This window comes from Hemicordylus capensis, chromosome 5 (assembly GCF_027244095.1).
Source record: "Hemicordylus capensis ecotype Gifberg chromosome 5, rHemCap1.1.pri, whole genome shotgun sequence".
Lineage (NCBI taxonomy): Eukaryota > Metazoa > Chordata > Lepidosauria > Squamata > Cordylidae > Hemicordylus > Hemicordylus capensis.
In genome coordinates, this window is record NC_069661.1 from 143,205,070 (window position 1) to 143,232,254 (window position 27,185).

The window sequence follows — 27,185 nt, forward strand, 5'->3', positions numbered from 1 at the left end:
CCGTATTTCTATGTGACACCTTTTTGCTTCCTGATAAAATAATATACTGGAGAGTAATTGCAGTGCTGTTGATGGCGGCAGCAGCCAGAGGGGCAGGAAGTGAGGGATACATACCAGCTGACAGAATGTCAACAAAACATTAAGCAAAAGCACTTCCAACAACAACATATGGTTTAAATATAGTGGCAGAAATAATAGCTGTAAGGAGGCAATCGCTAGAATGCCTAAAAATGTAAGAGTAGCATCTTTAGTGGGATTCATCCATCCCCTGTGGGGCCATGAGCTAGCATGGTACGTCTTTTGAGAGGACAGAGAGGAGGTCCCTTTGTCCAATGTTCATTTTAATGTGTCTTACGTCAAACTATGTGCAGCAGAAACTAAGATTTTGTACAGTTGGGCCTATTGAGTTTAATAAGGATGTGGGTTGTTTCCTAAGAAGAAACAGAGGGGGCGGGGATAATTGTTTGCTTTCCATTGTCATAACCTTATACAAAAAGTACATTACAGCCTTCTGTTGCGCCCTCTCATTCTTTGTGGGCCATCTTCATTTTTTGTGCTTCCCCTCTTTCTTTGTCCTTCTTATTTCCCCTCCCTCCCTCTCAGTCACTTTCGATTCATTCGCCTTTTTCCTTCTGTAAGCAAATTCTGAAGGAAGGGGATGCTTGTGGGTAGGGGTGGGCTGCAGCCGCTGCTTGTGCAGTTGGACACAAAGTTTATAATAAACCTGCATGCTTCCTCTGTAACATGTAAGAATGCAAAGGCAACAGATGCAATCCATTGCATGTCCCCAGCATCTGGGATTCAGCCTGTGTACCTGGAGGTTGTCTATAGCCATCATGACTAATAGCCACAGAGGGATCTCTCCTTCTCCGTGAATGTTTCTAACCCCTTTTCAAGCCCATCTAAGCCAGTGGTCATCACTGCATCTAGAGGTGGTGAGTTCCACAAGTTAATTGGCTTTCTTTTTGTGTATTCTGAACAGAGACGGGCCTCAGTGCTGAATGTGATTTAGAGGAATTTCCTAGCTAAAGGACTTCAGCAAGTGATTAGGTGGAAATCTAATCTAAGTGATTAGGTGGGAAATTAGCTGGGGACATGCAATGGATGTGGCTGTTGCCTTTGCCCTCTTACATGTTACAGAGGACTCATGCAAGGCTTATTATAAACTTTGTGTCCAACTGTACAAGCAGCAGCTGCAGCCCATCCCTATCCACAAGCATCCCCTTCCTTCAGAATTTGTTAAGAGAAGGGGGAAGTCAAATGAATAGAAAGTGACATGTGGGGAGCAGGGAGGGCAGGACTGGGATGACTTGCCCCTGGTGCTCTGACACTGGTGCTCTGACACTTTGAGCTGCACTCCCAAGACAGTGTTTGGATTCAAACCAGAGCCAGCATGACCAGTAACAGTAACTTGTGACTTCACAGTCAGCCACAGAATTGTGCCATCATGGTTCCCCTTGGAAACCTGCGAAGATTCTGCAGCAGGCTCACTTGGCAGCGTTTTAGATTAGCTGAAGCATCTTCGATAAATTGGCTGTCTTTGGCTGTCAGTTTATTAGCAGCTTAGCAGCTTAGTTGTCAGGATGGGTGGCTGTTGGTCATGTGTGGCCTGCAGGTAAGTCTCTGGCATGGTGGGTGAAGCAAAATCTAATGGCGGTGTGGACTTGGTTTTTAAAGATGCCCTTCCGTTGTTTTAGCCTGTCTGGGCAGAGAACTGAAGCCCAGCCTGCTGTGTTCACACGTGTTTGTGCTCCCTGTGGGAACTTCAGTGGTCACAAGTTCACCACCACTATTCACACCACACAGCTTCTCCTTGAAATGCAGGCAGCCCTCGAAGGTCACCTGCTTGGCTGATTTCCACTGTGTTTCTTAAGCTTGGAGGTCCTAGACCGGTGAAGCTGTATCACTCAGGAGCTACTGGCTGGCTCCTGTGGGCCCACTTGGGGGGGGGGTGTTTGTGAGGAAATCCTGCCCCCCAGTTGAAGCTGACTTCAAAAGCGGCCCCCCAGCACCCCCATGTTATTTCCAAGAACATGCCTAACCTTTTCTTTCATGTTCCCATAGGTCTCACCCAGAGGCAGAACCAAAGTGAGTTGCTCTCTTCTCTACCCTTGACTCCTCTTAATGCTTTTGGCTCCGGTGTGGCCAGCTGAAGAGATGGGGGGGGGGATGATGAGTGGGAGGTGTTCAGACATAGCCCAAACCCAGGTGTGGCATATATTGCCTCATCAAGGTGAGCCCATCTCCTTTCCATGTTCAGAATGCCAGTAACTGGCTGCTGAATCAAATGCCAATTTCATCAACTGTCCCCTTGATACCTTTGGCAGGCTGCCTCCCTCCTATTTAAAACACAAAACAGCATGTATGTGTCCCTTTCGGGGGGGGGCCTTTTTAAAAAGTGGAGAAACTACACTGGAGAGGGGTGGGAAAGCTGGCCTCATTACTGTGAACTACGAGAGCAGGCCCACCCCCCGCCCCGCCACAACCAGTCAATCCTCAATGAAAAATACTCTGAGCAAAATGCAGTGAGTGACATTCAATGGCAATTACATTCACTGCTCCCAACTATGGAATCATCAAAAATTAGCAGGGCCAGCTAGAAGGATTAGGGGAGAGGACATACTTGGCTGCATGTGAATTAAAATTAGAGGGAGGACACATACTAGTACCGTATTTTATGGACTATAAGACTCACTTTTTTCCTCGAAAAATATCCGCCAAAATTCAGGAGCGTCTTATATGTTTTAACAGTTTAATATGTTAAAACTCTGAAAAACTGGATTAAAATTAAGGTGCGTCTTATAGTCCGTAGCGTCTTATAGTCCGTAAAATACGGTAATACCCCTAATAATACTAGTAATACCCCTAGTATTACTGGGGGAGGAGACCCTCTCTTTCCTGTGATTTGCTACTAAGAATATTTCTCCTTATCTCTGCAGGGATGAAGATGAAGAGGGGGCACTGACAGGTAAGTGGATGATGAGAGTGCCTGCTTCTCCTCAGGGCTCCCCAGCCCCCCAGGGAAAGCCTCCTTGGAGAACTGTTTCTCTTAGACAATGGAAAGAGATGGGCAGACATCCATCTGAAGGATGGATAGCAGGAGGGCAGGTTCAGCCACCTCTATCCTTTGCTGTTGATGCAGCCGAAAGTGTTAGAGGAGACTGGGGGGGGGGAGCTCTGTGAGTCACATCTAGCTATCCTCCATTCGAGGAGGAGATGGGGAAAGGGCTGTGGCAGCAGGCAGGTAGGTTTGGTCATTCTCCTTTAGAGGTTGTGCACTTTTGAAAAAGTCCTGCGAGAACCCTTTGCCCACACCCAGCCCCAAAACATCCTCTGGGTCTTTTTCTCCCTGCCTTCAAGAAGAAGAAGCTAATTATTTCCAAAGTATCTCATTTTTTGACAATTACATGGGTCAAGATGGAATTGGAGGATCACCTGAAAACAAGGACAACATTTCCGGGCCACTGTGCTCTGAGCTTGGTCCAAAGAGACTCATTCTTTCTCTGACCACAGTTTTCTACCTCTAGGAGCCAGGCCCGCATTCCTGAGATCACAGCTATGCTTCCTGCTTATGGCATCCAGGCAGATTTTCAAGACCCCCACCCCACTAGGCCAAGAGGCTGTAACTGGGGGTTGGTTCGTGAATCAGAGATAGTCCATGTCAACCATCAGCTCCCATTCTGCTCAAAGGAGAAGCTTCTTTCCTCACACAGAAGGGAGAGTCCATAGCCCAGTAGTGGAACAATTGCTTTGCATGCACAAGGTCTCCTGTTGAGACTTCATCATCTTCTGTTAAAGGATCTTAGCGAGCTAGGAAAAGGCCTCTGCCCAAGAGTGGCTGCCAGCCAGAGTAGGGAAAAGAGAGCCAAGAGTATGACTTGGTAGAAGGCAGCTGCACTTGTATGTACAGCAGACAGAGCCTGGCCATTGCACTCCCTTCTGAAGTGTACTTGGTGAGGGCTGTCTTGCCAGTCAGTGCTATGCAATGTACACCTCTTCATTCCTTGATTGGTCCCTTGGGTGGCCCACCTCACCCACAATCCCAGGCTACTTCCCAGCTGGCTAACCTAGGCAGAAAAGGGAGGCCATTTCTATCAGGCCTACAAGCCACGATCATTTCCTGATTCCTGCTTTATTTCCTCTCTTTCAGGTCATCCCAGAAACCCAACCCATGTTGCACCATTTTCTGGGGGACTCCCCAATGTTTTGGGGTACAATCTGGGGAAAGAGCTCACTGAGGAACCCTCCATGCCAGAACCTCTTCCAGCACCTGGCATCACCAACGACATCCTGGGCGAAGTGCTCATTGAGGAAACCTCGATGCCAGGGCCCCTTCCAACACCTTGCATCACCAATGACCTACTGGGGAAAGTGCTCATTGAGGCTACCTCAGTGCCAGGTCCTTCCATCCTCACAGACACTCCAAAGGAAGCAGCTTCTGTGTCAGAACCCTTACTAGAGCCTTCCATTGCTGATAATTATCTTCAGCAAGAAGTAGAACTCCTCAAAGGGTTTCAGCATGACTATGTCCAGCAGCGTAAGTATTGTGACACCTCAGAAACCTTTTGCATATACACCCAGCACAAAGATCAGCTGCAGTTTTGATACCAAGCCCAGATGATGGACTAAGCCCTAACACTGCCCTTTTTGCAAGTCACCAGCACTCAGCCTGGTCAGCACATACAACATTTGTTCCTTTTTGTTCTCTTTGTTGCAGAACTGAGGGTTCGCCGCATTTCCCAACAGTTCCCTTGTTCTCTCCGGGCCATCAACCTGCAAATTGGACACATGCGGACAAGGCTCATCCACAGTGAAGTTCGGCTGCAGTGGTGGGAAAGGGAAGGTATGTTCACAGCATGCCCCTGAAATTGCTGCTGGGCTAAGAACGGCTCTTTTGTTTATTTCATGTTGAAATGCTTGATTTGAGTCTGCATCTAAGGTTTCAGGGGGGAGGCCTGTGAGTGGGTTGTCAGTGCTTGCTGAAGTGTTCCTTCATTTTCTGTCTTTCATGTGTCAAAGCTCCAGTGCCTGTAATCCAAGCAGCTTCTCAGAGTGAGCAGTGAGGGCAACTGATGGTGGGTGTGGTAGGATGTCAGCCTTTGCAGCTGACCTCCTGCTGCTTCTTCTCTCTTGCAGATGTTCCTGCAGGCCCTGCTGCACTTCTCCAGCCCTCTGGGTCTGATTCATCATTGTCCTCTGCCTCCCTTGAGGTTGCCTCCATCCCACCCTCCACCTCCACCTCTTCCCTCCTCCTGCATCCCTCTCCACCTCCTCCTCCTTCCCCACCTCCTCTGGAGCCGGACCTCAGCAATGTGAAAGAAACTCTGCAGAGTTTGGTAGAGATGCAGGTCCATCAGCTGTGTGACCGTAAGTCTCACAGAGGCAGCACTCCATAACCTCTACCTTTTCCATCCTCATTGTGATTTTACAATCTAAAAAACTTATAGTCTAAAAACAGAGGCAGGGATACAATAGAAGAAGTAGAAGGAAGCTGAGGTGGGGGCGTGGGGGAAAGATGTGTGTGTATTTCAGCCGCAGCTCCTTAGGACCAGGGAGACCCAGGTTTGAATTCTCATCCAGTCATGAAACTCTCTGGGTGACTTTGGGCCAGTCACTTGTCCCACAGCCGAACTTACCTCTTAGGGTTATTGTGAGGAAAAAATAACCATGTATAAACCTCCCTGAGCTGCTTGAGGAAGAGCAGAATATGAATGCTAAAAGGAAAACAAATATCAGCCCTTTTGAGTTTAAGCTGAGATGAAACAGGAAACCAAAGAGGATGATATATAATTGTGCATATTGCAAATCCTCCTTATAGTGTCATCAATGTACATGGGCAAAAGTTCCCTGCCACCAGGAGCATACAGTCTTAAGTTTGGCTTTGGAGAAAGAAGTGAGGAAGAGGAAGAATGGGAGAAGAAAGCATAAGGGGCATTCAATTCAAGCCAATGGAGCTGCCTCTAATGAGGCATTACGCCAAAGGCTGTGCAGTGGAGGTGGGTTTTCAGGTATCATTGAAGGGATAGGAGAGAGACGAGGGGCCACATCTGAGTGGCTGTTCCAGACCCAAGGCTCAGCGAGAGGGAAGAGAAAGAGTTGTTTTAGAGAGCAGGAGAACTTCAGTTGGCTCCTGAAGACAGAGAAGCTGGAAGAGCAAAAATCAACCTGATGAGGTGCAAGTTCACCGGGCGGTATATAGCCATAGAGGGTTTTCAAGACAGAGAGGAGGAGTCTGTGCTGGGCATGGAAGGGGACTAGAAGTCTGTGCAGGGACTGACATGGTGGAGGACAGGCCCCTTCACCCTGTTTATTTTCTCTCCTTCAAGGCCAAAGAGACCTCCACAGCTGCCAGGAATACTTACAAAGCTTCAAGGCACTGAGGGGACAGTTGAGGCAGCTAAGGAGCAGACTGGCCAGGGTGGAAGCCACTATGGGGATCGTGGTTCCTCCAAGGGAGCTGGACGTTGCTGAGGAAGAAGGGGAAGGCAAATTAAAAGAGACAACTGTGCTACTATTTACATAAGTAGCAATAAAATGCTGTGTATATATTTTTAAAAAATTAAATATTTGTTTAAATAGGATGTAGAGATAGATAGCATATTTATTGTTTTTAAAAATAAAATGTTTTATTTTAAAGAAAATACATTTGTCTTGCTTTGAATATTCTTTGGGTAGAGTTGGGTAAAAAGGTCTTTGGGTCAAACTCAGCTACAGAAAAGACTCTCTTGGCCAGTTCACTCAGGGCCAAGAGATGTTTGAGAGGTTCAAGATGTAGCTCAAGATAGACAGTTCCTTGCCAGGAGGCTCATACAGAGCTTGTCTGCCCCAACATTTATGGCCAGGAGGCTGGATTTTGGCCCTGAAGAAGGATCTGCCCCGTGTGGAAGAGGATGGAATGGTGATGCGGAAGTGGAAGCTTGATTTAGGGCAGGGCTGCACAACTCCAGCCCTCCAGCTGCTGTTTGGCTACAGTTCCCATCAACCCTGACTATTGGCTACTGCGACTACTGGGGACTATGGGAGCTGTAATCAAACAACAGCTGGAAGGCCCAAGTTCGAGGCCAAATGTTATTCTCCAGCCCTCTTATTTTCCACCAAGAGCCAAAGCAGCAGCTGGAGGCTTAGATCCAGGCGGAGTCAAACTGAGTGACTGATTTGGCCCTGGGGGAACAGCTAGGAGGTGGCACCTCCATTTCCTTTGCAGGAAGAAAAGCCGTGGGGGTGGCTCTCTGTAGAGCACGACAGGAAAGAACCCAAAAAGGCAGCCTCCATATCAGGCCACCTCACAGGACCTTCCAGCCTTGCTTGTACTCTGGCAGAAGAACCCAAGGAGACCACCTTTATAACATGAGAGCTCTGTATCAGACCTCCACCCAGGGCAATCCATCCCTGCTGATACTTCAGGGAAAGAGAATGAAGAGGCCCCCTACATAGCAGGCCTCCTCCCAAATGCAGGATCAGCAATGAGATTAGACCTTTAGCCTCCAGGCTGTTTTTCTGCCGGAGAAGAGAGAAGAAGGAAAGCCTGAAAGAGAGCACTTGTCACTGCAGATGTTAGATTTGATATGACAATGAAATAAGACAGCAATGCAGGGACCACTGCATTAGCTACACAACTCAGTGGTCGAATGCCTGCCCTTGACCATCTCTAACAGCCCTTAAAGATGGTCAAGTGTAAGGACAAGAATATGTTTGCTCTTGAGGCTCATTGTGCATGCACTGAGAAGAATCATTAGAATCAACAGAAGATGCCTTCTTAATGGGATACATTGGGCTGAGTGTTTGCACCTAGAACAACACATCACCATGGGAGTGCTGTGCCCATGAATGCAGTAATGCAAAGAGGTGATGTTTCAGACAAATAGTGCGCCTGATTCAGTCAGCTCTAGGCAACAAGCTTGATACTCTGGCAATGATTCAGGAATATCGTCCAATCTTCAAGGTCAGTTTCCTTTTAAAAGTGAAGAGAGAGTTTCTGTAATCCTGACACCATTATTACATTTTATTAACATTATGCTAACTGGATGGTCATACATTGATTTTCTTAAAAGGATTCAATTTCCTGGCCAGAGTGACCAACATTTAGTCTACTAACTGTTTTAACTTAAGAGAAATAAACAGCTCCAGGAGATATGACTGTTTTGGATGCGACGTGTGACGTCAGCGGAGCGCGCGGGGGGCGGTGGGTGCGCACGTGTGGCAGAACGGGCGCATGCGTGATCTTTACTTTGGTACTTGCAGGCTAACGACGAGGCAAGGGGCGGCAAGGAGGAACGCTGCCGCCCCAGAATCTTTCTCTAAAACCACAGTGCCGGAGGGGGAAGAGTGGTGGTGGTGGGGTAAGTACCACCCCCCGCCCTTAAAGCTACAACCCCCCTCCATGCCAGACCGCCTGATCGGCATGGAACCAGACCAGTTCGGAGGCCTCCAGCATGGCCTCCGAACTGGTCCGGGCACATCCCTAATTGATACAAGAAAGTCTAAGGAGAAGCTGTAATGACAGTTTCCTTTCTAATGAATGTTTCCTGCAAGATGAACATTTATCTAGAAATACCAAAGGAACTAGGCCAGTAGGATAAAATTTTAATTATAACCATGATAATGGTTATTCAAAAATAATAATATTCAAAAATATTAAGCCATTGACCCACTTCTACTTTTGTGACACCCACTTCCAAGCAGAGTCCTGTATTTGTGACACAATATGGTGTCTGCAAGAAGTTCCTCAAGAACTTTGTTGAGAATCAGGTTTTGCAGGATTTATAAATGGACCAACTTGCCCCTCTGTACAGAAGCTGTGTGCACAACTTGGCTAAATGTAATTTAACTGCAGCAGGGACAAATTGAGCAGCCTTTGATCAATAGAACATAAGAACAGGCCTTGTAGACCTCTGGACATTTTGAAGAACAGAACTTAAATGTGCTGTTCTACTGCCCGATGCTTGCACAACTACACTAAGATATTTGAAGCAGATAACTTGCTCCAACCTGTGATTATTCAACAGCCATTTTCTTTTTTTAGGCCTTTTCCCAATGCCATTATTTTAGTTTTATTGTAACTTATTTTTAATGCCTGCTGATCACAGTACAAAGAAAGAGCCTGCAAGACTTGCCTTAAAACAACAAATGTTTAGAAGCAGAACGGGAAAGCAAAATGGCATCATCTGCTTAAGCAGAATCGCTAAACGCTTATCAGCCAGCATTGGTGGATGGTACCCCAAATCCTTTAGGTGGGAAACAAGATAATTAATATATAAAAATAAATAATATTGGTACCATAATACAGCCTTGTGTGACTCCTCTCTTGGTTGAAAATTTTTGTCCTAACAAACTACACCGTACCTTCAAAGAGGATTCTTCATATTCCATATAGATTAATAGAGAAAGACGATTGTCAATTGTGGAGTCCAACAGCTTGTGCCATAATTTTCCCCTGGGGATTGATTCAAAAGCACTCTTGAAGTCCACAAAAGCAGCATGCAATCTATTTGGTTTTGTGGAATAATTTTCAACCAAATGCTGAGGTACTAGGACTTGCTCTATAGTAGAATGGCCGGCCCCAAATCTGACCTGTTCATCCACCAAAATATCTTCTGAATCAATCAAGTCCACTAACTTTTCATACAAATGCCTAGGATAGATCTTACTCTCCACACTTAGTAGGTTTATGGGACAGTAATTGACAGGATTGTCTAACTCTCCTTTCTTATAAAGGGGAACTATTATAGCAGTTCTTCAGACTTTTGGCAGTGAAATCAGTTGCTGTAAAAGGCGAGACCAACACAGTCACACATCAATCCAAATTGTCTAATTATCTCAATGGTTATCAAATCATTTCCAGGAGCTTTGCCTGTTTTAAACTACTGCACCAGGAAAACTACTTCTTATGTTGTTACTGGTGGCCATTTTGGGATGGAATCCTTGTCTAACTCAAGAATAAATTCATCAACCTCTTCTGTGGCATTCAAATTATGAAAATAATCCTCCCACATTTTAGATGGAATATGACAAACTGGGAGAGATGGACCATAGGATGGTTGCATTTTAATAAGTTGCCAGAAGCCCAAATAAGGTTTTAGTCACCAGAAGACCAAATAATGTTTTAGGTGTGCTGCAGCAATCAATTGCTGCCAAGATGCATTTAAGGCATTTTTCTTTTTGGATATTAACAACAATTTGTATTCCCTTTTCTGGTTTAAAAGCTCTTGAGGAGGAGGTTTTGCTGAACCTGCTCTATAAATTTCATAAAGCCTAATAAGTTCCTTCTTTGCATTAAAACATTCCTGATCAAACCATTCTTTAGACAAACCGTCTACATGTATAACTTTCCTTGTACTAAGTGATGTCAAAACCGGCCTTTAGAAAATTGTGAAAATTTAATTCACGTCTTAAGTACAATTTTTCGTGTCATTTGCCAATACCGCAGCACACACATTTTGCAACAAATCAGACTCGAGGATGAGGTAAGCTGCCCCCTTACCCTCTCAGACCACTGGACCATCTCAGAACACTGTACTCGAGTGGGCTGGATTTCAGCCATTTAAATTTTTTGTTAACTCCAAAAATGGCTACCTTTCAAACTGACTAAGCTGAAATAGCCCAGGAAAATGATCACTACTGGGGCAATTAGCAACTTTAAATTGCTCCAAATAAGCTAGCACAAGATCTAAATATATTCAGTTGTGGACATTTTTAGACCCAACCAAATAGGTGAATTCTCCACAGAAATCATCAGGAGCTGCACCATTGAACAAATGCAACTCCTTTTTGACATGACTTGTGCTAGACAAAAACCTGCAAAGTTTGCAACCTCATCCTTAAATTGCCAAATAGCGAGAAGGGGAGGAACCTCTTCTGTTTTGAGTGGGCAGCTTTTTACATATCCCTCAAATTTACCCCAAACTTCTTTAATTTGTGTACTCAACCTTATTGGTGGGATATATACACTTATCAGAAGCAAACTGGCTATTTTAATCATATTAAATTTAATCATAATCGCCATTGCATCGGGTTCAAAGATTGGTAGCTTATCAGTTGATGCCTGCAGTGCAGTAGAAACTAACAGCCGCAAGCCTCCACATAGTCTAGCCTTCCCCTTCCCGACCACAGCCCCCAGAAAAAAAGGAAGAAAAGCCATCTAAATATGGTTCCTCATCAAGCTGGGTTTCCTGTACAAATATAAAATCAAACCCCAAAATATAATTGAAACATCTTTGGTTCTTGACTCCAACCTGCCACATTAAAAAAAAAAAAAAGGCTGCAGTGATGTGATAGAATGTCAATTAGACAAGGATGAAGGAGACCAAATAGTCTGCAGACTCTCTTGCTTTTCCTTGTTCATATCTAGAGGGCCTAAACCATTTGGATGAAAGCAACTCTTTAGTAGAACATGCTCTTCTCTAAGCTGTGATAGTGTCATCTGAAGAGATTGACTTTCAAGAGATTTATGAGTTGTGGGAGTAACAGGAATCAGAGGACCAGAGACATTTTTTCTTTTCTCCCATCCCTCTTTTGAGGGGGTGCTACTTATGTCATGCGAGTTATTTCTTCACTATGGACATCACCTGAGTCCATATTCAACATCCTAAAATCAGGAGCCTCCTGATCATTTCCCATAACAACTTAGCCTGCTTCAGAAATTCAGAATCAACACTAACCAAATGTTGGACTTGCATAGAGTCTCATTTGTTCCAATTATGACAGCTCTATCTGTGACCATGGAAGCATTTGTCTCCAAATTTAAAGATAACATAGATGATGAGGACACAACTATCTTCCCATTTTTAGTCTCATTTCTTACATCATTGAGAAATAGAAAGGCTTTCTCCAGTTCTTCCATGCTCTCGCTTTGGCTCTTGGATGGTATATTCACCATGTCTCGGACTGTTTTAAAGATGTTCTCCATATCTTAAACTCTGGCCAGTAAGTTCTCAATCAGACTGCCTTGGGTGAGTCTGGACTAAAAGTGCATCCTTATCTGTCTGGTTGGCTGCCTGCCCAGAATTGCCTTCCTTTGAAAATGCTATATCAAGGCAACTGGGCGGCACAGCTTGTTTCAGGCAGCCATCCAAGCACCTGACTACAATCTGCAGCACTTATTGATGGGATCTTTTAACAAATTTAAAGTAGTTCTACTTTTATTTTAATTCCATTTTCATTTTCAATCTTCCCACTTGTTACCAAATCAGCCATCCTAATTTTGTTATTGTGTGTCACTAAAGGCACAGAGAATACTCTTCTTGGAAAAATCTGGAGTGTGGCCAAAAATGATTTCATTTTAATTAGCATAGTTGGGAGTGCATACTGGTGGAATGAGAGCAAAAGCCTTCTAACTGCTGGTCTAGGAGGTAATACTTCATATGAAGATAAATCAGTATTGCTGACTTGACAATGCAGGAGCAACCCAAGAGATCGCACAATGTTCCATCTGTTTCACGACCTCCCAAAATTTAAGGTATTGCAACATGTTAAGTTTTTTCATTGTAAACTGCCCAGAGATGCAAGTTTGGGGTGGTATAGAAATATTTTAAATAAAATAAATAAACTTGTTTAAGTGCAATACTCTACTAGAGCATAAGTTGTTGTTTGCTTATTTAGGGTTTAGGGTTGTTTTATATCTACAGATGGATTTGGAATTTGAGGAGTAAACTGATTTTCGTCCCCACATCAGACTGCAACTGTGTTTGACTCAGCACAACATGCCTTTTCCAAGATCTCTTTTTTTGCTCCTTTAACATGCTTTTAATTATGTACAGTTTCCCCAAAACTTTTGTTTTGGCTCTGATATATAATTTTCATAGTTTCTGCTGTTAATACGCAGCATGAAACTGCTGTCTCAGCTGCTGGGAGCAATGTTATTCCGGATTCCTCACCTGAGTTTTTCCTTATACTCAAATGCTAACAAACTCTTCAAGTTCATCTGTAACTTTCCAGCCATTTCCAGGCTCTCAGCTGAACAAGAGACCCCAAACTGGTCAAATTTGTTCTCACATCAGCGGGGCTGTTTCACTGATGTTTACTATTTTTCTTCTGTTTATTCGCCATCTTGCAGGAAAAAATCAGCAACACTACACTGTATCTTCTAGTGCAGTAACAAAGCTCCCCAAAAGAATAATAATCCGAAGCAGGGGGCGGGGAGTAACAAGTGAATTAACTCATTTAAAACTTGCTGCCAAATATGCAATCCGTAAGGCAAAGAAAACAGAAGTTGAAAAAAGCCAAAACATCTTTCTGAGACGGCATCAAAAGCTGCTACCTTGTTGCCCTCTTAACTCCTTCCCATTAACCTATGGAATTATCTGACACAGGATGTGTGATGGCCACCAACTTGGATGGCTTTAAAATTCCTCCATGAATTTGTCAAAAATTTATGGAGGACAGGTCTATCAATGGCTTCTAGTCTGGTGGTTATAGGCCACCTCCAGCCTCAGGTGGAGACTGAACCGCACCAGCCCTCCAAAAAGGGGGCCAGTCCGAGTTCAAGCCCAACCGGGCCTGGTTCGGATTGAACCGGTTCAGCCCAGTTCGACATGCTTGCAAAGGGGGGTTGAAAAGGGAGGGTAGAGGTGGACAGGAGGTCACCTTAAACGCTGTGGCAATGGCGCAGCTCTTCAGTGGTGGCTCCCCCAGGCCACACCAGTGGGTAATGGAATATGGAGAGAGCCAGCGTGGTGTAGTGGTTAGAATACTGGACTAGGACCGGGGAGACCCGAGTTCAAATCCCCATTCAGCCATGATACTAGCTGGGTAACTGGGCCAGTCACTTCTCTCTCAGCATAGCCTATGTCACAGGGTTGTTGTGAAAGAGAAACAAGTATGTAGTACACCAGTCTGGGCTCCTTAAGAGCAGGATATAAATGTAATAATAATAATAACAACAACAATAAAAAATATGGATGCCATTAAAGCATGGAGGCCATTAGAGGCATGCGAGGAGGCTATTTAGGAACATACAGTAGGAAGCTGTCTTATACCGAGTCAGACTCTTGGTCCATCTAGCTCAGTATGTCTACACAGACTGGCAGTGGCTTCTCCAAGGTTGCAGGCAGGAGTCTCTCTCAGAGAACCCCATCTGCAAGGACTCTCGGTCTCTATCCCCCCGCCCTGCGAGACCTTCCCGCCCGGGAGGGAGGAGGAGGGAGAGTGATGGGATAGCCGAACCACCTGTCCACTCAGAACCGCATTCTGAGTTTAAGGTAAAATTTGTAGCTCATGCCGATGATGTTGTTACATTACTGTTATCGAATGAAAATGAAATCCCTGTAATACTAAACCTCTTCTGGGAATATGGCAAGATCTCGGGCTCAGAATTAAATGCTGACAAAAGCGTATTTGTTAAAATGGACCCCGGACGCCAGCAACACTCATGCCTACCCATCTCTGAATGTAAAAGCGAAGGGGCCCCAGAGTCCAAGCTGAAGTGGGTAGATACAGTAAACGTTTTGAGGATTGAATATGGGATTAAGGAAAAAGTCGGGGGGGGGGGAATTGGACAGATTGGGAAGAAAAAGTAATGCTTAAAATCACCATGTGGAAAAAATGGAGCCTTGCCATGTACCAGAAAGCAGTTTACATCCGGACTTACCTGATACCCCCGGTGCATAACCTGGCGGTAGTCTATCCTCCCCCGCTCGATCTCCTTCGGAGAGTTGAAAGCCAGATCTTCCATCTAGTGTGGCACACAGCGTCCTTCCCTTTGGCCCGTGCGGTAGCATTTAAGGAGGTTGAGCGGGGAGGCCTAGCCCTACCTGCCCTGCAACCCTATTTTGTAACTGAATTCATGTCCTACAATTTTGGAAACTGGATTTTTGTGAATGTCCATGATATGTCCAACCTCCTGCAAAAAACCTGGGTCTCGCTTTTTGCTCTGCGTTGGCGCAAGTCAGCATGGGGCATAGCATGGTGGGGGAAAGGATCTTTCAATGGCAATATCACACAAGTATTAAAAAGAGAACACCTAGACTACTTGAGAGATTTGTTATTCACACTTTAAAAATGGAAGGTTGAACCGGATCTATTTAAAGGATCCTCCTCAATTAAGCAGCTAAGGAAAATAATTTATGGAGAGATTCTAGAAGTGGGTTTCTTAAAACCTGATTTAGAACGTAAACGCTACCAACACCGCACTTCACAGTACTTGTTGCAACCCGATCACCCTATCGCTCTCTTTAAAGAGAAAAAGTCCCTTTCCATTTATGGGAAACAAGGTGGCGCTTATACCATCAAGTACTACCACTTAATGAGGCTAAGCCATGGCTCCCAGAGGACCAGCAAGAGTGCCCTAAAATCACTTGCAAACAGAAAGCTAGTGAGCTAGGCAAAACATTCAGGGAAACCCACTCACATTTCTTAAAAGAGTGTGTGGTAGCTAAAAGAGTGTGGCAGCAAGTAAGCAAGCTGTTAGAGTGGCCTGATTTAGAAAAACAGACTTGGGAAGAACTAACCTCGGGTTTGAGCGATAGAACCTCCTTTCGAGGTCCCAGAAATAAACCTTCAAGGAAATAGGACGGAACGGGTCCCCCCATACTAGGGAATTGGAACGTTCCCCTTCCCGTAATCAGGTTAGTAAACTTGTATGTCATTTATGCAATGCTCCTGCATAGGAATAGGGAGGGAAGACGCGACCAAGAGGTTCACGCAGATGAGACAGTAAATCTCTTCTGGAAAAGTTTGTATGGTTATGTGCAAAAAGACAAGAGTATCTCTTCTAAACAGCAATGGGACAAATTGTGGAAATGGACGTCGGACGTAAACCCCCCCCCCCCCGATTACCTGATGTGCCTTGTAATCCCCCAACCCCGAGTTACAGTACTACCTGCATATACTTCATAACGTGCGTGTTTCCAAATCCTTGTGTGTAAATCTTTGTAGATATATCATGTACAAACAACCACTTTGTATATAATTGTGCTTCGGCAACGTACTGTATGCTTTGGTAGTTTGTTGGTTCAATTAAAAAATCTTGTCCTATAAAAAAAAATAAAAAATCTTGTCCTATCTTGGAGATGCCAGGGAGGGAACTTGGAACTTCCTTCATGCAAGTATGCAGTGCTCTTCCCAGAGCAGCCCCATCTCCTGAGGGGAATATCTTACAGTGCTCCCACATGTCCCCCATGCAAATGCAAACTAGGGCGGACCCTGCTTAACAAAGGGGACAATTCATGCTTGCTACCACAAGACTAGCTGATTCAACACACACACTTCTGCCGCATTTCTTCTGCTTTTGTGGGTGTCGACAGCCAGCATAAGCTGGAAATTGCCTTTGTTGCAGTCATTCTCCTCAACCTAATTTATGTTCATGCTTATGAGCTAGAAACGCTCTCTATTAGGCTCCTGCTGCTACTACAAGGGCCAATTCTTCTGTTTAAGCTAATATACAATGAAATTAAAGGTAGAGGGTATCAGCTCACAGCTCTGAATATTTTTTAATTTATTTTTATTACTGCCGTGGTGTTAATACAGAGGGTGTGCTAACATAAATTTGTCAAATAAATAAGTAGTAAGAACCCTTTGGAATCCTTGGAACTTTAACATAAAGCATCTGAAACACTCCTTCCTGCTGTGGATCAGTGACATAATGGACTTTAATTGTTACTTCTCAGTTATTACAGTCAGTGTGAACTCACAAAGACTTTAATCCTAGTTGACTGGCATAGTCCAGCTGAGTTATTGTAGTAAATTGAATTGCTCAGGAAGGGACTGGTTGGTATTGTTTTTAATGTCCTGTCTATGACCATCCCACCAGGTTGGTTGTATGTAACTATTTTTTATATATTATGCATGCTGGGTGGGAAAAACATATACAAATTATCTACCAAAAAAATATTACAGGAAAAGAACAATATTCTTTCCTGGAAGCAAAGCACTAAAGACCAGGAGTATATAACCTGGTTCATGATTTCTGAGGGAAAATGCTAATGCTGATGTAACACTGGCTCCCTGCAGCCTTGGGAATATACAGGTGAAACTCGGAAAATTAGAATATCGTGCAAAAGTTGAAGAATAGAACAATATCGGACCTCTGAAAAGTATACAGTGTACTGTGCTTGATTGGCCAGCAAACTCGCCTGACCTGACCGCATAGAGAATCTATGGGGCATTGCCAAGAGAAGGATGAGAGACATGAGACCAAACAATGCAGAATTGCTGAAGGCCGCTAATGAAGCATCCTGGTCTTCCATAATACCTCATCAGTGCCACAGGCTGATAGCATCCATGCCACGCCGCATTGAGGCAGTAATTGCTGCAAAAGGGGCCCAAACCAAGTACTGAATACATATGCATGCTTATACTTTTCAGAGGTCTGATATTGTTCTATTCTTCAATCCTTGTCTTCTTGGTTCCATGTAATATTCTAATTTTCTGAGATTGTGGATTTGGGGTTTTCATGAGCTGTACGCCATGATCATCACAATTATAACAAGTTAAGGCTTGACTTATCTCGCTTTGCATGTAATGCGTCTGTCTCATATATCAGTTTCACCTTTTAATTTGCATTACTGAAATTAATGGACTTTTGCACGATATTCTAATTTTCCGAGTTTCACCTGTATGCCCCTTCCCCTCTCTCTACCTTCCTTGCTCTGGAGTGATTTCCCTTCCCTCTATTAACCATGCTTTAGAATTACCCATGAAAAACATTGTTAATGCAACCAGGAACCTGTGGGATCACTATATAAACTGAAACTTAAATCACGGTTTAAGTTACTGGTTTACAAGGAATCATTACAGCTCTTCTTAGATCTGTGAGAAGAGCTCCAGGGCGGTCTGCAGAAAAGGAGGGTTAAAACGTACCTTCCCTGCAGACAATCCCCTTAAAGTCTGGGCGAATTGCCTGCACCAGATGAGCAGTGGCTTCCGCTGCAGTTCCTGGGGTTGGGGTGCTGGGATGCGCCGCCGCATGTCACCCTGTGTGGTGCATTACTGGGATAACAAGTGTGTGGTGCATTACTGGGATCTCCCTCCCCCTGCCATGTGCCAGCGGTGGCTGCAAGCAGCCGCAGATGACACACAAGCCAAAAAACGAGGGTAAGGGAGCACTTGCTCCCTTAACCTCCTTTAACTGGGAGGCTACTTAGGCGGGTTTGCTGCTGTGTAGCCTGCAGGAATGGCCCGATTCCAGTGGTTCACACAAGCATGCAAAACTGGGCTGGGCTCCCTTAGCCCGGTTTTGCACACTCTTGTGAATAGCCTCTTGGTCTGCATCAACCAGGCCAAGTTACCCCTGCTAACTTGGCAAAGAGGCACCTTTTAACATGGTGTTTCTCTTTATTTAGCAGGAGGAGAGTAACTGGCCCTTTCCACCCCGAGCACAGTACCTCCAGTGACTGTTGCTGATGTCTACCTTATGTTTCTTTTTAGATTGTGAGCCCTTAGGGGACAGGGAGCCATCTTATTTATTTATTGTTTATCTGTGTAAACTGCCCTGAGCCATTTTTGGAAGGGCGGTATAGAAATCAACTAAATAACAACAACCAAGCTGTACATATAATCAGAGACATAATGAGGGTGGGGCAGGCAGGGCATGTGCCCTGGGTGCCATTGCAGGGGGGCGCAAAGTGCCTGCCATGCCCCACCCCCACCCGGAGAGGTGTGCCCCCCCCAGTGAGCACTTGCCGCTTATTTCAGGCAGCATTTGCTGCCTAAAAGCATCTATTCCCCTTTCTCTCCCTCCAGAGAGGGAGAGAAAGGAAGAATAGACGCTTTCAGGCAGGAAGCCCTGCTTGAAATGACGCCCGAAGAGCTTGCTCAGGCTTTTCGGAGCTTGAGGCCCCACCCCTTTGCATGTGATGTCAGTGGGGGCGTGGCCTCAAGCACTGGAGCTCGAGGCCATGCCCCTTTGCATGTGGTGTCAAAGGGGGCGTGGCTTCAAGCTCCAAAGAGCCTGAGCAGGCTCTTTGGAGTCATTTAGGAGGCTGGTTGTGTTTTTTGAACAGCAGCCCCACCCCATATCACATGATAAATTGCTTGTTTTGAAATTGGAGAGACTTTCAAAAGCTGTGTGATGTGGCATTGTGTCAGGTGGGTGGGTAGGTGAGTACCCCGTTTTTTAAAATGCTGAAATCATCCCATTTGGAGTATGCAAACCTTTGTCCATCCCTTTATGTAACTCTGGACCCTGGCTAGAGTGGTGGGCCAAATGGATTTTTGTTCTGATCTAGCAAGGCAATTTTTATGTTAATAGGGTTTTAAGATCTTTCCAATGAGATGGATGTGGACAAGCATATTTGGTACTGCATAGCAGTCTAGCTGTTCAGCTCTTGTCTCCTTTTATAACATGAAGGCCATTCCCTATGTTATAGCTCATGCCACTAGATTCTACGTCAGGGTTTATAAGGTTTGCTGAATTGTTTTGGTTTCTCTTCTCAGAGTGCATTTGTGCTTACCCCATGCCTTGAGATGGTGAATGAGTGATGCACTGCCAGATGCTTCAAGCTTTGAACAAACAGGTCAATTTATTTTGCAAACTGCAAGTCTATGCAAAAATCCTGGTTAAACAGGGACATTAGATTTTGAAAACTATTAATGCATCAGTAGACTACAAGAGAAAACTGCTCTCTGTGTGTATGGTTTTTGTTTTTGTGTTTTGTCTTTTTCTTTCTGAAGGAAGGCTATTCACACTTCAGGAGAATCTGCTTATGTTCATTACATTTGAACACTGATGGCTCTTGGAACATACAAGTGTGAAGCAAAAAGTCGAAATTATGTACCCGCTCCTTCTGGACTAGGTCCTTTTTCTTTTAATTGTGGATAGAAATGAGAGGCAGGGAAATGGTGTCCCTTTTAGATTTGCTAAATGGGCAAGTTCAGTTTCTTTTTCTACTTTACTGTATTGAACTTCATAGGGATTCAGTGGCATTGCATCTTACTTGGCCCCAAGAGAGTCTTAGTTTTGAAAGAAGCAATTGATAGCTCATTAGCACTACTGCTCATACAAATGTTGAGATGAAGCTTTAAGAACAGCCCAGTGTTCTTCAGTGTAAGAACTGGAGGCTAGTGGTAGCCCTCATCAGCCCTAAGTATGGCTCCCTGACCCTGACTAATTATTCTTTGGGTCCAAGTGAAGCTTTGGCCAAAGACTAATACTCTGCACAGTTCCCCTGGCAACATTCAGAGGTGACCATTCTCTCGGGGTATCCGATGTTTGGACAGGGGCGCAATTTCAGTGCTTGACCTTGGCTCTATTTTCCCTAGATACGCCTCTGCATATAATGCATACCATGGGGTGTGAATTACTTGTACACAAGTATAGAGGGAATAGGGGAAAGGGCAGGAGAAGTAAATTGCTTTGGAGAAAGGAAGAGAGGCAGAGAAGGCATGCACATACTCCAGATCAGCTCCTGATTTGCAAACCATTTCAGGGAGTCAGTATTATATCCGCACTGGACCATAGAAATTAATTGGGGAACAGATATTCTGCAGAATGACTCCCAAGAGATGCAGAGGTGGTTGAAATACATCTTCAAGGGATCAGTAGCAGTAAAGGTAACGTGTGCCGTCAAGTCAACTTTGACTCCTGGCGCCCACAAAGCCCTGTGGTTTTCTTTTGGTAGAATACAGGAGGGGTTTACCATTGCCTCCTCCCTCACAGTATGAGATTACTAATCTTGAGCACAAGCCATCACAAAGTTCTTCTGTGCAAGCCCAGTTGGAGTGAATGAGAGCTCTGCTGGAGCACTACATTGTTCTGATTTGGGGACCCCACAGGGAACTGGCATGAGTCTTAAAGTATAATCAGTCCACACAAAGAGAGTGTATACCTTTACATTTCAGTCCCATTTCCATTTGTTTAGAAGTCTGGTTGAGTTCAGTGTAGCTTATCTTCCTAGACAGGTGCTTAGTATTGCAGTATAAACATGTTTACTTATTGCAATGAGACTTACTCATACCTTTACTTAGTGATTGCAATTATGCAGCCTGAGCCTATGCATGCTTGCTCAAAAGAACATCCTGAGTACAATGGGACTTAGGTCCAAGTAAATGTGCTTAGGATTGCAGCTTTAGAGTGACTGGATTTTGATGGCTATCTTGATAGATTTTGATGGCTATCTATCCCCTGCTAACTTGGCAAAGAGGCACCTTTTAATGTGGTTATTCTCTTTATTTAGCCGGGGGGGGGGGAGAGTAACTGGCCCTATCCACCCCCAGCACAGTACCTCCAGTGACTGTTGCTGGTTTCTATCTTATGTTTCTTTTTAGATTGTGAGCCCTTTGGAGACAGGGATCCATCTTATTTATTTATTATTTCTCTGTGTAAACCACCATGAGCCATTTCTAGAAGGGTTCCGGCCATGTTATTTACATATATCATGAAGTGACAAATAGTCATAGGATATCACAGTGTAGTAATAGACATGAGGCAGAAGAAATACATAATGTGCACAAAGGAGGAGCTGAGCTCCTATGTGGATCCAGAGAATATAAAAATATTATGGGACTTCCGACTACAAACAGACAAACATCTGGCACACAATACACCAGATAGAACTGTAGTCGAGAAGAAAGAAAAACAAGTGAAAATAATCGACATAGCAATACCAGGGGATAGCAGAATAGAAGAAAAAGAAATAGAAAAAAATCACAAAATACAAAGATCTTCAAACTGAAATTGAAAGGCTGTGGCAGAAGAAGACCCAAATAATCCCAGTGGTAATTGGGGCCCTGGGTGCAGTTCCAAAAGACCTTGAAGAGCACCTCAACACCATAGGGGCCACAGAAATCACCATCAGCCAATTACAAAAAGCAACTTTACTGGGAACAGCCTATATTCTGCGACGATATCTATAATAACAGCAACAACATTGATAATAAAATTCAGCCATGCCAGGTTCTTGGGAAGGACTCGATGTCTGGATAAAACAAACCAGTCAATAACTGTTTAAACAAGAAATAATGATATCATCTTATATGGATTTTCCATTGCCAATAGCATGGTTTCTTTAGGAAGGCATCAGATCAGAATACTGAAGGCTTTTCAGACAGCAGGCTTTACTGCAGGTTTACCATGAGGCTTTACTGCGAGTTTGGGGCATAACGGATACTCTGAAGCAAAAAGAGAATTTTTTTTACCCTGTACATAAATCAGGCTAGGTTCCAATACAGAGGGGAGAACCCAAATTGTGTGTGAAGTGCTCTCTGAAATACCGCATGGACTTCGGGATAAATCTGGCCAATATGTGAATGCACATCCACCCTCTCAAAGGAAAGTTGCAGTAAAGTTGTTGTCTGAAAAAGCTCCAGGAGGTTTTATAGACAGGGCTTTATGCTGTCTATATGCTTTATGCTAGGGTATCCGAGGAGCGAATCTACTTTGCAGCAGATTCGAGAGAGTTTAATCTGGGGGATTAGGTGGAGCATTCACATAGCCCTCGGCTGCTCCCTTACACACATCAAAGACTAACCTTGGAGCTTAGCAGAAACATTGAGGGTTTTTTTCCAAAGCCGCTGGAAATAGGATTAAGTTACGTTGGACATACCTCGGGCTAACCCAGAATTTGCAGCCTCCCTTCAGGGAAAAACAAAGCCCTGTCAGTCCTGGTCCCTGCTAGCCCGTGAGGAGGTCGGGTTAAATCCCGCGAATATGTGTACTGGCACACTCCAATCAGGAGTGGATGGGGGCAGCGGGGGGAGCCCTGTCTGTAAACCCTGCCGGTGACTCCTCATATTGCTCCCAGCAGCAATGGCAGCACAGAGCCCAGCCACAAAGCAGGAAGTATTTTTGTTAAAAGTGCACCAGCTGTTGCTGTAAGGTTTCTAGCAACCACTGCTGTCACTTGGTGGTGGCGCTAACCCTGCTAGTGTATCTGGACTAGTAACACTGGGCTCAAGGACTGTCCCTCCACACTTAACATGCAGACTGTGGGGCACCAGGACTCTAATTCAGAGTGAATTTATGAAGCTGATGAAACTATTTTGCTTTAATACCAAAATTACACAGGTCCTCACCAAGTTATACAACTGCTGAGTTAAATCATAAATTGCAGGAGAAGGAGTGAGAAATTAAGCGGCACCATCACAGCAGAAAACACCAGGAAAGCAATTCACAGGCTTGTGAAGTAATCGCTCTCCTTGTTCAAACAGAACATTCAGCTCTTTATATTGTGATTGATAATGCTCCATCAAAATTTAAAATTAAAATTTTCTTTATCGCTCAATTTTCTCCTCTTCCACGCTTGCCAAATGGTTACTGTTTTTCTGCTTCTAACAGAGCTGAAATTAACTTGGCTGAGGCTGTTATTATCCCACATGGGCATTAACACTGTTGAATGGCAAAGAGGGAAGCAGGCCTTTTAATTAAGCATTGTTAACATAGCATACCCACTGCTACAGTATGCTTATGTCAGAAAACCAAAATCTCATTTAATTGGCCAGCTTCAGGGAAAGAAAACCCCTGTGGTTAAGGGGGAGAGGTGAGTGTTTGTTGGGGGGGAGCATTTTGTACACAGACAGCCATCTTGTTACATTTTGTCAATGCAGAGGAAGATTGGTAGGCGGAAAGTAAAAACTATTTGGGCATGTATGTAGAGGAGGGATAGGGAACGGATGTTAATGGGATGCTTGGCTCAAAGTGGGATAAATTAACTTCAAATGGGTGCAGATCAGCCAACAACAACTATATTAACCTTAAAGTACTGTGGGAATGTTGGTTATGGTGTGGACACTTTGAAAAGGACAAGAGTAATATGTGCCTTGAAAACAAAGAGTTGCTGGGATACAGAAAGTGAAAAGCGGGTGGTTAGCTTCTCAAGCACATAGCACTGGGAAAGGAAGAGGGCAACCAAGTTGATCAGGGGCCTAGAGCACCTTCCTTATGAGGCAAGGCTACAACACCTAGAACTTTTTAGTTTAGAAAAAAGACGACTGTGGGAAGACATGATAGAGGTCTATAAAATCATGCATGGCGTGGAGAAAGTGGAGAGAGAAAGATTCTTTTCCCTCTCACACAACACTAGAACCAGGGGTCATCTTATGAAATTGATTGCCAGGAAATTTAGGACCAGCTAACAGAGAACTTTTTCACAAAACACATAATCAACTTGTGGAATTCTCTGCCACAAGATGTGACAGCCAACATCCTGGGTGGCTTTAAGAGGGGTTTGGATAACTTCATAGAGGACAGGCCTATCAGCGGCTACTAGTCGGAGGGCTACAGGCCACTTCCAGCCTCAAAGGCAGGATGCCTCTGAGTACCAGTTGCGGGGGAGTAACAGCAAAAGAGAGGGCATGCCCTCAACTCCTGCCTGTGGCTTCCAGCAGCATCTGGTAGGCCACTGTGCAAAACAAGATGCTGGACTAGATGGGCCTTGGGCTTGATTCAGCAGGGCTGTTCTTATGTTCTTAAGGGGAAAGAGGCTTGAGGGTGAAAGAAAGAAAGGGGAAAGCCACTTTTCATAGATATCTGCTCTAGTTGGGATCCTTCTTTCCAGTTAACTCAAGCCCAAGGTGAGCTTTGGGGCATAGATGCAGTGTACAGTTATGCAGCGTGGTGTGCATAGTCCAATGCTAGGGTGCAAATGCAAGGGTGCATGCTTGCAAGTTGGTAAGAGCATGTGATGCAAGGGATCTATGCCTTCTTTGAGGGGCAGTTTATAGGCAAAAACATAGCCTAGGGCATGATTGAGGCATGAAGGTAAACGTCTTCATGGTAGTAGACATTGGAGAATGTTTGCTCCCGATAACGCATGAATATTGAGTACTGATTAGGTTATGTTCAAGGTGTCCCCCACCCGCCCCCTGTATGCTCTTTAAACAAAGGAAATGTTTCACAAAAATTGCTGAGAGCAATCACCTGAATAGAGACACATCACGCTTTCTGGCATTGCTCACCCAATTTTGATAATAGCAGGGAGGGAAAAAGGTGAGAAGTTCGACTTAGCCATGGAACTTCTTATCAACACATAAAGAAGGCGGCTCACATTCCTTCTGCTTTTGCCTCTTTTATTATTCTAATTTGGTCTTCCCCCAATCTCTCTGTATATGCTCAGAGTGGGAGCCTGGCTCAGTTCACTCCTTCAGTTAAATTTAATTTATTAATCTATCTATCTATCTATCTATTTATTTATTATTTACATTTTATATCCCGCTCTTCCTCCATGGAGCCCAGAGCGGTGTACTACATACTTAGGTTTCTCCTCACAACAACCCTGTGAAGTAGGTTAGGCTGAGAGAAAAATGCCAGAGCCCAGAGTCACCCAGCAAGTATCATGGCTGAATGGGGATTTGAACTCGGATCTCCCTGGTCCTAGTCCAGCACTCTAACCACTACACCACGCTGGCTCTCCTTTAAGTAGTCCAACCAAGCAGTCAGCTCATGGAAAGCCACAGCTCCAGAGTCTCTGAGCAACACTCACATTAAATGAGATTGTTCTCTCTAAAAGATTACTTAATCAGTCTACAGAAACCAAAGCAGGTAAGGGAAGCAGGTAGGGACTGGAAAATGAAGCAAGTCATTTCTAACTCCTAACACAATCTAAAATCTTAAGCAAAGCACTTACATTTCTTGATGGAGAATGGTTCAGCCGTTAGATGGAAAAGAAACTAGCTGACCCTAACCAAAAGCACCATACAACTCTAAAAAAGTTTTCTTAGGCAAAACACCTGCAAGGGCAGTGAGCGGGACTGACACCTGTTGTAATGACTTTACAGTCAGTCTCTGCAGGGTAGGTGAGGCATGAACTGTCCATTTCTTCTGTAATAGACAAGATTTGGTGGCTGGGGAATGTCAGGCCTGGCAGATACTGTGGACAGAGGCGTAACTAGGGAAAACGGCGCCCGGGGCAAGCACTGAAATTGCCCCCCCCCCCGCCGCCGCCCCCCCAACATACATCTGACTGACACACATGTGTTTTTTCCTCACAACAACCCTGTGAAGTTGGCTTGAATCTCAGAATTATGATGTAATGATGAAACACACGACATTATACTTAGGTTTTTCCTCACAAGCAACAACCCTGTGGAGTTGGCCTGTATCTCAAACAACAGAATTATGATGCAATGATTGATGATACACACCACATTATACTTAGGTTTTTCCTCACAAGCAAGAGACAATCTCCAAAGGTCCTGGCATATAAACCCCTCCCCCATTTTTCTTGCCAAACTTTGTGTCTTTAGCAGGATACCACAGGCACTTGTTAAAGCTAACACTGCAGGTTTTTCTGAGATGGAGCTGTTATAGGAGCACTTCAGCGTAAACTGAGATCACAAGGCAAGCTTTCACAGTGCAAAAACGAGCATGCCAGCAAGCAGAACTCATGGTAAAACTCTCTTGAAACACCTTGTAACAATGCACAGGCAGCTATGTTACACTGCTTGCGTCAACTCACACTGCTGTACTACCCAGGCTGTGGGAATTGACTCTCAGTTCCATATACATGCATGCATTTAAGATTGAGTGCCAAAGAATCTTTATGATTGTTTTTCTTTCTTTTGGGGTGGAGAGAGGAGCGTATAATGCAAACGTTAACACCTGTTAGGCATCTGAGAACCATAGTTGGGCAGCTAAATAAAAGCCTGATTCTTTAATATGTTTTTCCCCCCACGTGTGGCTTCTGTAGTTTTTGCAACTCATTCAGTTTCTCACCCTGACACTTGGTCTGCTGCTTCCACCCGCCCGCCGCCGAATCCTTTCTTCCATGCGGGTGTCCGTGTGTGTCCTCGTCGTCCTGCCTGCGCCTGATGCAGTGCAGCCCCAGCCCCATCAACCACGCTTTCCTCCGCGATGGCGACCGCGCCACCACGTGCAGGCGAACAGAGGAGGACGGACGCACCGCACACATGTGCAGCGCGATACGGCACGCCGGCCGAGTCGCGCATGTGTGCGTCACTGACTAGAGACCCTCTGGCTGGCAAGCCACTAGAGGGCCTCTTTCTGGCTGTTCCAGACTAAGCGAGTGATGGAGCGAGCGAGCCTCAGCCAAGGGCAGGCGCAGTGAGCAGCATGAAAGGTGCCCGCCGCCAAGCCAGGCCACTGACTGACCGCCAGCAAAGCAATGGGGGGGCACGGGCGGTGCAGAAGGGACCGCTCATGGGGGAGGGTGCGCCGACGCACTTCCTTGACTGCTGCAGCGCTGCTGCACTGAGCAGGAGAAATTTGTATTAAAATTTTTTTTAAAATTTGGTCATGGCGGCTCCCCCCATGTGACCCAAAAAAGATGGCACCCGGGGCACGTGCCCCCCCTGCCCCC

General features: G+C 44.9%; 1 protein-coding gene across 1 annotated transcript; it reads left to right on the forward strand.

Moving 5' to 3' along the window:
* The first annotated feature begins 1,481 nt into the window (after positions 1-1,481).
* Positions 1,482-6,641, forward strand: LOC128326681 (uncharacterized). The gene is made up of 7 exons (XM_053253953.1): positions 1,482-1,615; positions 2,065-2,088; positions 2,940-2,968; positions 4,151-4,537; positions 4,718-4,843; positions 5,137-5,367; positions 6,327-6,641. The coding sequence occupies exons 1-7, from the start codon at positions 1,584-1,586 to the stop codon at positions 6,521-6,523; spliced, it is 1,026 nt and encodes a 341-aa protein (XP_053109928.1). The 5' UTR covers positions 1,482-1,583; the 3' UTR covers positions 6,524-6,641.
* Positions 6,642-27,185: the final 20,544 nt, after the last annotated feature.

Coding starts and splice junctions, on each gene's coding strand:
- LOC128326681 (XM_053253953.1), top strand. CDS start 1,584: ATGGGTGGCTGTTGGTCATGTGTGGCCTGCAG. Junction 2,969..4,150: donor TGAAGAGGGGGCACTGACAG/GTAAGTGGATGA, acceptor CCTCTCTTTCAG/GTCATCCCAGAAACCCAACC. Junction 4,844..5,136: donor GCAGTGGTGGGAAAGGGAAG/GTATGTTCACAG, acceptor TCTCTCTTGCAG/ATGTTCCTGCAGGCCCTGCT.